Here is a 14209-nt window from a genome sequence, read left to right on the forward strand (position 1 = left end):
TGTGTGTGTGTGTGTGTACACACTGGGGCAGTGGGATGTGTGTATGTACAAACTAGGGCAGTGGGGTGAGGGTATATGGGGTAGGTAAAGGCAGCTGGGAGTGGGGTCTTAGCTAGCCCCCTGCTTTTAATTCTGGCCTCATTACCACTTTCTCTTATGCCTCCAAGTTCCACAAGCTTGGAAACTGTCTGGTTAATTTGAAACTACGGTAATTCTACCATCTGTACTGGGTCATCTGACAGCAAGAAGATAGAAAGGTGATCTGGGGTTTGGGGGTTCTAATTACTCTGTAGAAACACTTTCACCCAGTACTCCTGGTTTCACTCATGCCTCCTTCCTGCTCCCGAGTCTCCAGTGTCTCCAATTCCTCGTTCATGCTGGTTTCTACGGGAACAGATCTGCTCGCTTCCTCCTGGTACCTCCCTCTGTGAGCATCTGCATTTCCACATGTGCTCTGCCAAGTCAGTTGCTCCTCCGCCATCGCATTCCCTCTCCCCATATGACTCACCGCTCATCTCTTGAGTCTCTTTTCCCTCTTTGGAATTTGATATGGTTTTGTCACTTTGTTCTCATTTTAGATTTACTTAGGCTAGAGTAAACTTAAATTTGTGTTTTTTCAGTCCGCACTCTCTTTTTTAAAAATGCTGCTCTCTCTGTTATCACCGTAGAACAAGCTGGGAGACACAGCTTTGCATGCCGCTGCCTGGAAGGGTTATGCAGATATTGTCCAGTTGCTTCTGGCAAAAGGTAAAGTGCTTAGTTTTTCTGGTCTTGGATCACTCTGAAAATCAAGCTCCATCCAATTACACCGTTTAAAAATAGTAGGGAAAATAATGGGCTTCTTATTTTATAACTGGGATTTTGATCTCTGTCTGCGTCACGGAGTTTTTCTGATAAGATAAAATTATTGAGGTGGTTTCTGTTTTTCATTTTAAATCAAATGTTTGGTAAGCTTTAGCATTATATATGTTACTTTTAGTAAGAATTTATTTTTCTGCAGGATTTAATCCTACATTTCTGCAGGATTAAAGGGACCTAGAAGGAAGGTATGTGAATGTGTTTGCATACATGTGTGTGCACACAATCAGAGGAGATCTCTCTAAGAAAGCTGTGTGGGTAAAGTTGCTGAGGCCCGGGTTCTCACAAGCAAGTCTTGATTAGATAAGAAAGGGTGCTGTGGCACGGTGTTCTGCTTTGAGCTGAGCAGGTGCTCAATGTACAGCAAATAAGATGCCTTGATTCCATGTTTTTACACAAGTCAGAAGGAACAGTGAAATAATGGACTCAACCATCTATTCATCTGTTTGCCCCACAAGCTTTCGTTAACCCTTATAGGGGGCCAGGGATATCACCACACACTGCACCCTGATCTAGAAAGCTATAATATAGGATACATGAGTTCCCAGCCTGCATGTCATGTGGATGTACTATCATTAGGGATCCTCGGAGCAATGTTGTGAGATGTAAACTCTAGGAATAAAAGATCAGACACCTTGATGACCTCTGTAGTACCCCTCAAAAGTATGCCAAGAGATGTATTGTCTGCTATGGCAGTCACTAATCACACAAGCTACTGCGCTCCTGAGATGAGGCTAGTCTGAATTGAGATGTGTTAGAAGTGGGAAATGAACATCAGGTTTTGAAAACCTAGTGGGGGAAAAAAAAGTGATGTATCAATAATTTTTATTTCGGTTACATGATAAAGTGATAACATTTTGGATATACTGGGTTAAGTAAAATATATTGTTAAATGAGTTTTACGTGTTGTAAATGCAGCCACTAGAAAAATTTAAATTATATCTATGGCTCACATAATTTTCTTTTGGGCAGCACTGGTTGAAATGGTTTTCTTTTCTGACATCCTGTCTCTGAACATTTCCCATCCTGACAGAAATCATGTATGTGTGTTCTCAAGTGTAAAGTAAGATATGATTAATCACAGAACTCTGAACCTGCAGGATGTTTGACCTGTAGCACAGCGAGAGAATGAGGTTTTCCATATTACCCAGCTGTGGATAGGTCTCAGGCTCTTCACGAGAGATTTTTCACACACAATCACTATATTCCTAATTAAGTGTACTTTCTCTCTCTTTTTCTTTCGGCTTTTTTTCCTGTTTTTTTTTTTTTTCTTTTCTCGGTGATATTTTTGTGCCTTTGAGTTTTAGGACATTTATTTTTTGTTTACCAGAGAGGATGTGGTTGTCGAGAAAATGGCACTCTCAAACACTGTGGCAGAAAGTGTAAATTAGTAAGCCTTCTTGGAAGGCAATCTGACAATAGCTAACAGAATGAAAACATACATATCCTTATATTTCAACACCACTTCTAGAAAAACATCCTTCAGAAATACATAAAAGATGTGTTTTAAGGAGGTTCATGGCAGTATTGTTGTGATAATGAATATTAGAGTCTAAGTGCCCCTCAGAGAGGGGTGGTTAAATAAATCTTGGAACATCCACAAAATGGATTAATTATCAATGTTTGAAATAGATTGAGTTATAAGTATGTGTACTACTAAGGAACAAATAGCATGATATATTGTTAAATTAAAAAAACCAAAACTAGTATGGCAGAGGCCAACACAATATTGTGAAGCAATATTCTCAATTCAAAAAAATATCAAAACTATTGGTTATGAGTGAGGAGAGGGAAGGGGCAATAAAATAGAGCTAGGGGATTAAAAGGCACAAAGTACTGTGTATAATAACTATAAATGGAATATAACCTTTAAAATTTGTGAATCACTATTGTACAACTGAAACATATAGTATTATACATCAACCATACATCAGTTTTTTTAAAAAAGGAAAATACCACTGGCAAAAAAAAAAACCCCACATCAAATTACAGACCAATACCTGCAGTATGATTTTGTGTACGTGTCCACGAGTGTCTGTGAATGCAGTCTTGCGTGTAAGGGAGATGGGAACTGATGCCCACTTGTTGGGAATGGTCACCTATGAGGAAGGTAGAAGATGGGGAAGGAAGGGGTTGCTTGAGAGCTGAAATGAGACATAAACTTTTGTTTAGCATATGTATTTTCCAAATCTTTGACAATGAGAATATATTTATGAATTCTGATGTAATTTGCAATAAAGATAGGGAAAAGTGAGTGGAAGATGGGCTATGAAAACAATGGATTGCCTCTAGATTTCAGGGTTTACTAATTCTGCTAATAATTGAAATTATACTTAAGATAAATATTAATCTCCTCAAGCTCAACTCACATCATCTTTTCTAAAGACCTTCTTGAACAAAAGAGGCAAAGGGTATATTGCAAGGCGCGTTGAGTCTAACTGATCTACTGTTGGAGACAGTAAACTTCTTAGGGAAAATTTCGTGTGCAGTTCTACAGGGACTTGAAAGGCTGTATTTCAGTTGTATATAATTATTACAGGTGCAGCAGTAAGCTCCCTGATTAAAGATGCCAAATATGCTATTGCTGTTTTGTGAAAGTTTTACTGAAAGGGAAGGAAATGGCAACCCACTCCAGTGCTCTTGCCTGGAGAATCCCAGGGATGGGGGAGCCTGGTGCACTGCCGTTTATGGGGTTGCACAGTCGAACACGACTGAAGCAACTTAGCAGCAGCAGCAGCAGGTCCAGATGATTCTGTCGTTAGTTTTGCCAAAAACGATATTTTGATGGAAAGAGGATTGGCTGCTCTGTAACTGACATCATTACTGTTTGTTATATAAGAAAGTTAAGAGAGTAAATCCTAAGAGTTCTCATTACAAGGAAAACATGTTTAAATTGTTTTTTAAATTTTGTATCTGTATGGGATGATGGGTGTCCACTCAACTTGTGATAATCATTTCATGATATTTGTAAGTCAAATCATTATGCTATGTACTATAAGCTTATAGCGTTGTGTGTCAATTATATCTCAGTATAACCTGAAGAAAAGAAAAAGAGGAAAAAGAAACTTAAAAAAGAAAAAAAATGACTGGCTGCTACTATATAGAGTCTTCAAAACACCTAATTTCCTTTCTTGTATTGGGGAAGGTGCTAGAACAGACTTAAGAAACAATGAGAAGAAGCTGGCCCTGGACATGGCTACTAATGCTGCCTGTGCATCTCTCCTGAAAAAGAAACAAGGAACAGGTACTTGGTTTTAATCCTTTTCCCTCATAATGTCGTCACGACTTAAGATTTATTGATTCAATATTGGGGAAAGTTTTTTCTTGGTGAATTCTAGAGATGATTCTAGAGTTAGATTTTATATCCTTGGTGTGAATCAGAACCTCCAACATGGACAAATATATCTGTACAAACAAATTTGTAGAGACATTGATCTTTTGCTGTGATTAGTATGTTTCTTTTATTCCTTGTAATCAAGTTCTAATTCCTTGCTTTCTATTATATATTTAAAGAAATATTTCTATTTCTTTTTATCAAAGAACCATTGTTTTAATACTCGTTTTAGATTATTTTTTTTAGATATTTTTAATTGAAGGATAATTGCTTTACAGAATTTGTGGTTTTCTGTCATACATCAACAAGAATCAGCCATAGGTATACCCATGTCCCCTCCCTCCCAGACCTCCCTCTCCTCTCTCTCCCCACCCCACCCTTCATCCTGTCGCAGAGCACCTGTTTGAGTTCCCTGAGTCATACAGCAAATTCCCACTGGCTGTCTGTTTTACACACGATGCTGTGAATTTCTGTTACTGTCTCCGTACATCTCCCCTTCTCCCTCCTCTCCTCCCACCTTGTCCATAGGTCTGTTCTCTATGTCTTTTTCTCCATTGCTGCCCTGAAACTAAATCCATCAGGGCCATCTCTTCAGATTCCATATATATGTGTCAGTATATGATATTTATATTTCTCTTTCTGACTTATTTCACTCTGCATCATGGGCTCTAGTGTCGTCCACCTCATTAGAACAGATTCAAATGCGTTCCTTTTATGGCTGAGTAGTAAGTGTTCCATTGTATATATGTACCACACCTTCTTTATCCATTCATCTGTTCCGTGTTCTAGCTATTGTAAATAGTGCTGTAGTGAACATTGGGGTTCTTGTGTCTTTTTCAGTTTTGATTTCCCCAGGGTATATGTCTAGGAGTGGGATTATTGTGTCATATGTTGGTTTTATTCTTCACTTTTTAAGGAGTCTCCATACCGTCTTCCATAGTGGCTGTATCAGTTTACATTCCCACCAGAAATGCAAGAGTGTTCCCTTTTATCCACACCCTCTCCAGCATTTATTGTTTGTAGACTTTTTGATGATGGCCATTCTGACTGGTGTGAGGTGGTATCTCATTGTAGTTTTGATTTGCATTTTCCTAATAACGAGTGATGTTGAGCATCTTTTCATGTGCATAGCCATCTGTATGTCTTCTTTGGAGAAATGTCTCTTCAGTTTCCTTTCCCTCTTTTTGATTGGGTTGTTTGCTTTTTTGGTAGAGTTGTATCAGCTGCTTACATATTTTGGAAATTAATTCTTTATCAATTGTTTCCCTTGCTATTCTTTTCTCCCATTCTGAGGGTTGTCTTTTCACCTTGTTTGTAGTTTCCTTTGCTGTGCAAAAGCATTTAAGCTTAATTAGATCCCACGTGTTTATTTTTGTTTTTAATTTCCATTACTCTAGGAGGTGGGTCATAGAAGATCTTTCTTTGATTTATGTCATTGAGTGTTCTGCCTATGTTCTTCTCTAAGAGTTTAATAGTTTCTGGTCTTACATTTAGGTCTTTAATCCATTTTAGTTTATCTTTGTGTATAGCATTAGGTAGTGATCTAATTTCACTCTTTTGCACATAGCTGTCCAGTTTTCCCAGCACCACTTATTGAAGAGGCTGTCTTTGCCCCATTGTATATTCTTGCCTCCTTTGTCAAAAATAAGGTACCCGTAGATACGTGGGTTAATCTCTGGGTTCTCTATCTTGTTCCATTAGTGGCTAAAGTATTGGAGTTTCAGCTTCAACATCAGTCCTTCCAATGAACACCCAGGACTGATCTCCTTTAGGATAGACTGGTTGGATCTCCTTGCAGTCCAAGGGACTCTCAAGAGTCTTCTCCAACACCACAGTTAAAAAGCATCAATTCTTCTGCACTCAGCTTTCTTTATAGTCCAACTCTCACATCCATACATGACTACTGGAAAAACCATAGCCTTGACTAGACGGACCTTTGTTGGCAAAGTAATGTCTCTGCTTTTTAGTATGCTGTCTAGGTTGGTCATAACTTTCCTTCCAAGGAGTAAGGTTTTATGAGTGGTTATTGCTAAATATTTTTTTAAGTATTCAAGAATTTTATGATTATCATTTGTTTCTGTTTTAAATGATGGTATCAATAGGCTGTTATCAAAATTATTCTAGAAACCCAGAGGGGTATAAAAAAAGATGCTTGGTTGGAGAGAACATTTGAACTCAGTCCCCCTGCATTGGGAGCAGTGAGTCTTAGCCACTGGACTACCAGGGAAGTCCCATGGATACATTTTTACTACTGTTTTCTAGAAGGGAACTATGCTTAGTTGCTCAGTTGTGTCTGACTCTTTGTGACCCCATGGACTGCAGCCCATCAGGCTCCTCTGTCCATGGGGATTCTCCAGGCAAGAATACTACAGTGGGTTTCCATGCCCTTCTCCAGGGAATCTTCCCAACCCAGGAATCAAACTGGGGTCTCTTGCACTGCAGGCGGTTTCTTTACCAGCTGAGCTACCGGTGCGGGGTGGGGGGGGGCGGCAAAAATGGAAGACTCACCTTTTACATGTGTTCACATTGCTACTCATCATTCCGGACTTTTTTTAGTATTGCTTTAGAGTCCAAAGTTTAGTCTGATCCATGTTGGTGGATCAACATGGATCCAAAACAACTTTTTAAGAAATTTCCATTATAGAGGGTAAGTGCGTGTGTTTTCATTTTATCCTTAGGGTATTATCATTTTCAGAGTTCTCAAACTTGGGTCAATGAGATACTCATTTCTGTTTTAATCATTTGAATCAAATTCCCATTCATGTTTGAATTCTTGGGAAACTTATTTCTCCCTCAGGTATCCCTTGATTTATGAGAAGAGTCAATATTATGCTTTCCCATAGTCCATTTCTATGGAAGCAACAAAGTACAGTCAGTTGCCTGGTCTCCTGGCTTCATCAGTCAAAAAAAGCAAACAGCCTGCCTCACTTCTTGGGTTACCAAGGGCGCTTCCCAGAATCATCCTTCTTGCGTACATGTGTGCTAAGTTGCGTTAGTCATGTCTGAGTCTGTGCAACCCTTTGGACTATAGCCTGCCAGGCTCCTCTGTCCTTGGGATTCTCCAGGCAAGAATACTAGAGTGGGTTTCATGTTCTCCTTCAGGGGATCTTCCCAACCCAGGGATCGAACCCATATCTCCAATGTCTCCTGCTTCAGCAAGCAGTTCTTCACCACTTGTGCCACCTGGGAAGCCCCATCATCTTCCTTCAGTTCAGTTCAGTCGCTCAGTCATGTCTGACTCTTTGCGACCCCATGAATCACAGCACGCCAGGTCTCCCTGTCCATCACCAACTCCTGGAGTTCACTCAAACTCATGTCCATCGAGTCGGTGATGCCATCCAGCCATCTCATTCTCTGTCGTCCCCTTCTCCTCCCGCCCCCAATCCCTCCCAGCATCAGACTCTTTTCCAGTGAGTCAGCTCTTCACATGAGGTGGCCAAAGTATTGTAGTTTCAGCTTTAGCATCAGTCCTTCCAAAGAACACCCAGGATTGATCTCCTTTAGAATGAACTGGTTGGATCTCCTTGAGGTACAAGGGACTCTCAAGAGTCTTCCACAGTTCAAAAGCATCAATTCTTCGGCGCTCAGCTTTCTTCACAGTCCAACTCTCACATCCATACATGACCACTGGAAAAACCATAGCCTTGACTAGACGGACCTTTGTTGGCAAAGTAATGTCTCTGCTTTTTAATATACTATCTAGGTTGGTCATAACTTTCCTTCCAAGGAGTAAGCATCTTTTAATTTCCTGGCTGCAATCAGCATCTGCAGCAATTTTGGAGCCCCGAAAAATAAAGTCTGACACTGTTTCCCCATCTATTTCCCTACCTATTATCAAATTCTCGTCATAGTTCTCCTCACAAATCCATTGCTATTTCAGATAAGTGTTTGTTCCAGATTTTTATTTAACCTCAGTTCAGGTATAGTATAAACTATTAAGCAGTTAGGGATTTCTTAATTATTTAAGCCATGAGTGTTCACGGGCAGAGCAAGTCGTTCTTTAAAGAAATTGCTCATGCATAGATACATACAGGTTCTACTAACCAAGTAAGGAAGTTTTTACCTGCTGAGTGGTGCTCCCCAGCAACGTTTTGACCGAGAAGCCATATTTGAAGCCATGTGGGAGAGACCCTTTTATTTGAGGTAGACCTCCCAATCCCTGCTGCCTTGGCTGAGTCAGGAAGAAGGACTGTGACCTAATTTCCTTTCTCTGCCGCTGACTTCCTATTGCTGTATTAGTACCTCCAAAGCATCCTGACCGGGGAATACCAGTTTCTTACGAGTTAAAGGTTATTAGTCTCATGCACACTGAGTGTGATTGTGATACACAAGGAAAATATCACACCTGCTCAGACCCCAGAGAGCTACATCTTGAAGGCTCCACATGAGCAGCTGGAGCAGGAAGAAGCAGGTGACAAAACTTTTTTCTTTTTTCCCTTCAGTTTTTTTGTAATCTTTGTAGAAAAGGGCTGGGAGGTAGATGCCCTTTTTCTTTCTTTACTCCAAGTATCTTGAGTCTACCTCCCTGAATCTGTGTAATACTCAATTCAGTATTGAGGTGTAATCTTGGGACCTGGCACACAGAACCAAGAAATGAATTTTCATATTTCAGTTTTCATATTACCTTTTACTCTGTTTTTTTTTTTCTTGCTTCATTCCCCTAGTCATCCAGTTAAAATTTTTTAAATTTGTATTTTGATCCTAGTTGGAATAAGAGCTTGAATTCTGAGTCATATAGATAATTGCCAACATGAACTCTAAACTAGAAAAGGTATATTTTCATATGGTTGGCCACTTTTGAAAGAACCCCTTGAATTTCTTATAAGGACAAGATAGTTTACATGTTACACTAACATGAAGAGTAATTTTAGGATATAGGGGTAGGGTCAGGCCATGATTGAGGGCTGAACCTTGAACCTTTAAGTTGTTCTTCCAGTTTTTAAAAGCTGGGGTATAATTTATACTAACATGCGACGAGTTGACTCACTGGAAAAGACTCTGATGCTGGGAGGGATTGGGGGTGGAAGGAGACGGGAACGACAGAGAATGAGATGGCTGGATGGCATCACCGACTCGATGGACATGAGTTTGAGTGAACTCTGGGAGTTGGTGATGGACAGGGAGGCCTGGCGTGCTGTGATTCATGGGGTCGCAAAGAGTCGGACATGACTGAGCGACTGAACTGAACTGAAAATACGTAAATCCTAACTGAACATCTTGATGATTCTTTTTTTTTTACTGTGCTTTTTTTTTTTTTTTTGATTCATTAACCTGGTTTAATTCACACTGAAATTTTGTTGTTGTTGTTGTTTTTGGCTGCATCATGAGGCTTGTGGGGATCTTAGTTCCCCTGTCAGGAATTGAACCTGGGCCCCTGAAGTTGAAGTGCAGAGTCCTAACCACTGGACGGTCAGGGAATTCCCACTTATTAACCACAACCCCGATCAAGATGGAGGACACTTCCCACATCCCAGAAGCCTCCCTCAGCATGCCCTGCATTTCTCACCATAGATTAGTTTTGCCTGTTTTCGAACTTGATATAAATGGAATCAAACAGTATGTGCTTTTTGGTGTCTAACTTCTTTCATGTAACACATCTGTGCGATTTATCTGTGTTGTGTTTTCCCCTCCATCATTTATTTATTCATTTGTATGTCTGTCTTAAGTTCTGGTGCTTGACTTGGAACGTGTAATCCAGGGCAGTGAGATTGAGGAAAAAATGGAAGTGAGGTAGGGGAGGCTGAGAAACACTGTTGGGAGATACATTACCGTGATGGTGATGCCCCAGGATGGGCTGTGAAGATACAGCTCATCATCAGCACTTGGCCGTATTGGAAGTTTCCAGAGAAACTGTATTTCAGAGAGTCTATGGAAGTAAGGAAAGAAGGAAAAGGAGTTTATTAGCCTGCCTGTCTCTCACTTTCTGTTCAGTCAGCATTTGTACCATGGCAAGTTATCTTTCTCTTGCTTCAAGCAAAGTGCCAAAGTAACAATTGAAGGATAGAGAATATTTCTGATACAGCAAAACACAGGACTGTAGTAGCAAAATACAAAAGAAAGGGGAAGAGCTTTGCTATATTTGTCTTTTTGTATTTAACTTAAAACGCTACCAGTTCACAGCCAGTCATGAAGTTCATGGGTGTGTGTGGGATGGAAGAAGATACCTTCCTCCCAGGTCTCCAGAACTCCTTTGAAGGAGAATGGAGACAGGTACAACCTGGAGACTTCTAGTAGTTTGGAAGCTGGTGTGAAATCACTGAAGCACACTTCTGTTCTGCTTATACCCACTTGTTCTTTTCCCTTTTTGTTCCATCTATAAGATAAGTTGGTTTATATATCCCTAATATTGACTGTCCCCTGCCCCTCCCTTTTTAAAAATAATTATTTTCCTAAACATATTCTTTAAAAAACTATAGTATCATCAAATATCTTGTTATAGTCTAGATTTACCATTGTCTTTTATATGTTTGTTTATTCTTTGCTTACTTATCTATTTATTTACAGTTTAAGTAGAGTCCAAATTGATGGATATGTCTCTTATTTCTCTGTCTTTGTTTTTCAATTAATGTTTCCTTCCCCTCTCATTTTTCCTCTTTTGTTTGGCCTTGCTTTTTATTTGTTAAAGAAATTGGGACAATTTCCCTAAATTTCCCAGTCTAGACATGGCAAGCATGCATTTCCATGGTGTCGTTTGTCATGCTCCTCTGTCCTCATCTTTTTGTCAACTGATGTTATGTCCAGAAACTTGGTTAGACTTAGACTTTATCTGTCTTAGGGGTAGAGGGAAGAATACTTAATAAAGAAAATTATGTTCTTTTATCAGAGTCACATAATATTAATATCTATTTGTCACTCATCCTGTGATGTTGGCATCCATGCATGATTATTGTCTAGATCCATTGTTTCACTGATGGTTACAAAATGGTGATATTTAAATTTCATTCACTTCTTGGTTATTAGTTAGAACATCCTATAAAGAAAAATTTCCCCTTATCAACTGTTTGCTTACTTAGAGCAATAGTTTGTATAGCAGGGGCAGAATAAGAGTTCTGCCCCTGAAAGCCCTTTAAGAGTTTTCAAAGTAACCTGCTGGTTCTCTATTATTTTTTGAAGGGAACCAATGAATTCTCTTTGGTGTGTGTTGAAATATTTGCTGTGTTTTGATCCAGTATTGTTAATTACTGGTAGCCTACCTTTGGCTAGTGGAGACCCCTTCTGGTTGAATCCTGCTGCTGCTGCTGCAGTCACCTCAGTCGTGTCCGACGACTCTGTGCGACCCCACAGATGGCAGCCCACCAGGCTCCCCCGTCCCTGGGATTCTCCAGGCAAGAATACTGGAGTGGAGTTGCCATTTCTTTCTCCAGTGCACGAAAATGAAAAGTGAAAGTGAAGCCGCTCAGTCACGTCCGACTCCTAGCAACCCCATGGACTGCAGCCTACCAGGCTCCTCTGTTCATGGGATTTTCCAGGCAAAAGTACTGGAGTGGTTTGCCATTGCCTTCTCCGGTTGGATCCTGAGCCCTTTTAAAATGATACTATGTTTGCTAGGATCCTTGTTTAATAGCTTAAGAAGGGGTTTCAGGTCCATCTTTTATAGTTTGTCCCAGACTTGGAATCAGTCGTATCTCCAATGAGCAGGGGATTATAGTATTTAGAGACAATGTTCTGGGTGCTATAATACACATTTATTGAGCTCTAACAATGTGAAAGAGGAGAGTGAAAATGTTGGCTTGAAGCTCAACATTCAGAAAACTAAGATCATGGCATCTGGTCCCATCACTTCATGGAAAATAGATGGAAAAACAGTGGAAACAGTGTCAGACTTTCTTGTTTTGGGCTCCAAAATCACTGCGGATGCTGATTGCAGCCATGAAATTAAAAGACGCTTACCCCTTGGAAGGAAAGTTATGACCAACCTTGATAGTATATTAAAAAGCAGAGACATTACTTTGCCAACAAAGGTCCGTCTAGTCAAGGCTATGGTTTTCCCATGGTCATGTATGGATGTGAGAGTTGGACTGTGAAGAAAGCTGATCGCCGAAGAATTGATGCTTTTGAACTGTGGTGTTGGAGAAGACTCTTGAGAGTCCCTTGTACTGCAAGGAGATCCAACCAGTCCATTCTAGAGGAGCTCAGTCCTGGGTGTTCATTGGAAGGACTGATGCTACAGCTGAAACTCCAATACTTTGGCCACCTCATGCGATGAGTTGACTCACTGGAAAAGACTCTGATGCTAGGAAAGGTTGGGGGTGGGAGGAGAAGGGGACGACAGAGAATGAGATGGCTGGATGGCATCACCAACTCTGTGGACATGAGTTTGAGTGAACTCTGGGAGTTGGTGATGGACAGGGAGGCCTGGCGTGCTGTGATTCATGGGGTCGCGGAGAGTCGGACACAACTGAGCGACTGAACTGAACTGAACTGAACAATGTGTTTATACTTGCATTTCAGTTTTTCCCTTAAAACTATACCTTGTGTAACCTGTTGCTGTAGGAATTTAACTAGACTATTTGAATTTGAATGGACAGATGAATAGGTAAAGATCAGATACCTTCCTTTTGAACTCTGTTTAGGGTTGACAACATTTGATGGGGTTCAACTCTTTCTGTTTTAAAACATTATTTATTTTTCATTTCAGTTTCCTGTGCTTCTGCATATTCTTTATCAATGTTTGCTAAAATGAAAACTGAAGCTTCTGTGTTTTCATTCTCTTTCTTTTCCTTTCCCCCCTCATTAGTTATCTTTCTACCCAGTGACCTTGCCTTCAGGTAAGGCTACAGGTTGTGTGTGGACTGGCTGAAGCCACCTGTGCACTTGTCATTGGGAGAGGAGGTTTGGAAGCACAGTTGTCAGGGTGGACGGGCTTCTGGTGTGTTCCACGTTAGTCCTGGTGCATGTGGCTGGTTGTGTTCTGTGGTGGGAGACAGACTAACAGCACCTCAGCACCACGTTTGTTACTTTTTGGTGTGTCTAGGTAACATGCAGACAAGCGTAGCTGTCAGCTTCTGTGGCAGCGGAAGCTGATAATTAGACTGGAAAGCAAAAGTAGAGAAAGATCCTTGGGGGAAATACAACCCCTAGGAGCTTTGAAAGTGAAAAAAAACCCAAGCCATTTCTAATTTTTCTGTTTTCCTTTTTCCCCATTCCTTTTAGATGCAGTCCGATCATTAAGCAATGCCGAGGACTATCTTGATGATGAAGACTCAGATTAATTCCCTTCTGGAGCTTTGAGATCTAAAACTTCTGTTGCTTTTGCCATTTCAAAACCTTGTCTTTGTCAGAAGAGTGTTGATAACTGTAAGAGAAAAAGAAAAGTCAGTATGAACATGGCAGTATTGCACTGTGTTTGAGTAAAACTTAAGTGACTAGTTCTCACCTTCAGTTTGCCAATAAGTGACTGGATATTTTGCTGTATAAAGTACATGTTTGCTCACCAGAGTAGAACAAGAAGAGATTATTTCTATTTATCAAGCTTAAAGGAATTTTAAGAATTTTTTTCTTTAAAAAAGTCAGGTGTTTTTTTTTTAAAGTTCTTTACCTCAAGGATTGAAATATTTTGAATGGATTTTTCAAGGGAGGAATGCATATTATAATAATAAACCAAAAGATTTAACAGGAAATTGTCAGCTATTCTGACAAAAATAAACATTTGAAGAGACTTTATTTCTTTTGTCTGTTTTATGGTATTACTCTTTGCTGATAAATAAAGCTTTTTATATTTAGGTAAAGCCTGATTTGATTTTTTAAAATACATTTTGTATTATTACCTGAGAAGAATCATAGCAGCCAAATTTCTTTATTTTTTCTGGGTACAGTGTACTTTATTGTTGGTACAAGACAAGGTGGGGCTCCCTAAGCCCCTCCCCTTCTTCAGGGACTGTGGGATGGAAACTGTGTGGATGTGGGAAATTCTCAGTGTGTTAGGGGATCAAGTTGGCATAGTAGTGGAATTTCTGTTCAGCCTTCTATTGATATATCTGCTTTGATTAAAGTCAAGGCAGCAATCATTGAGAAGAT

The 14209-nt window shown here is 40.0% G+C and overlaps 1 protein-coding gene across 2 annotated transcripts in view; it reads left to right on the top strand.

Moving 5' to 3' along the window:
• The window catches only part of OSTF1 (osteoclast stimulating factor 1), a 68523-nt gene extending 54603 nt beyond the window's left edge, over positions 1–13920 (top strand). For both annotated transcript variants that reach the window (XM_055426901.2, XM_055426900.2), the window contains 3 exons: positions 669–747; positions 4004–4102; positions 13346–13920. In XM_055426901.2, the coding sequence (XP_055282876.1) occupies positions 669–747; positions 4004–4102; positions 13346–13404 (237 nt within the window). In that variant the 3' untranslated portion in view covers positions 13405–13920. The remainder of the gene's footprint in view (positions 1–668; positions 748–4003; positions 4103–13345) is intronic.
• Positions 13921–14209: the final 289 nt, after the last annotated feature.

Source organism: Moschus berezovskii, chromosome 7 (genome assembly GCF_049115385.1).
Source record: "Moschus berezovskii isolate FMDL1 chromosome 7, NW_MosBer_1.0, whole genome shotgun sequence".
NCBI classification, from domain to species: Eukaryota; Metazoa; Chordata; class Mammalia; order Artiodactyla; family Moschidae; genus Moschus; species Moschus berezovskii.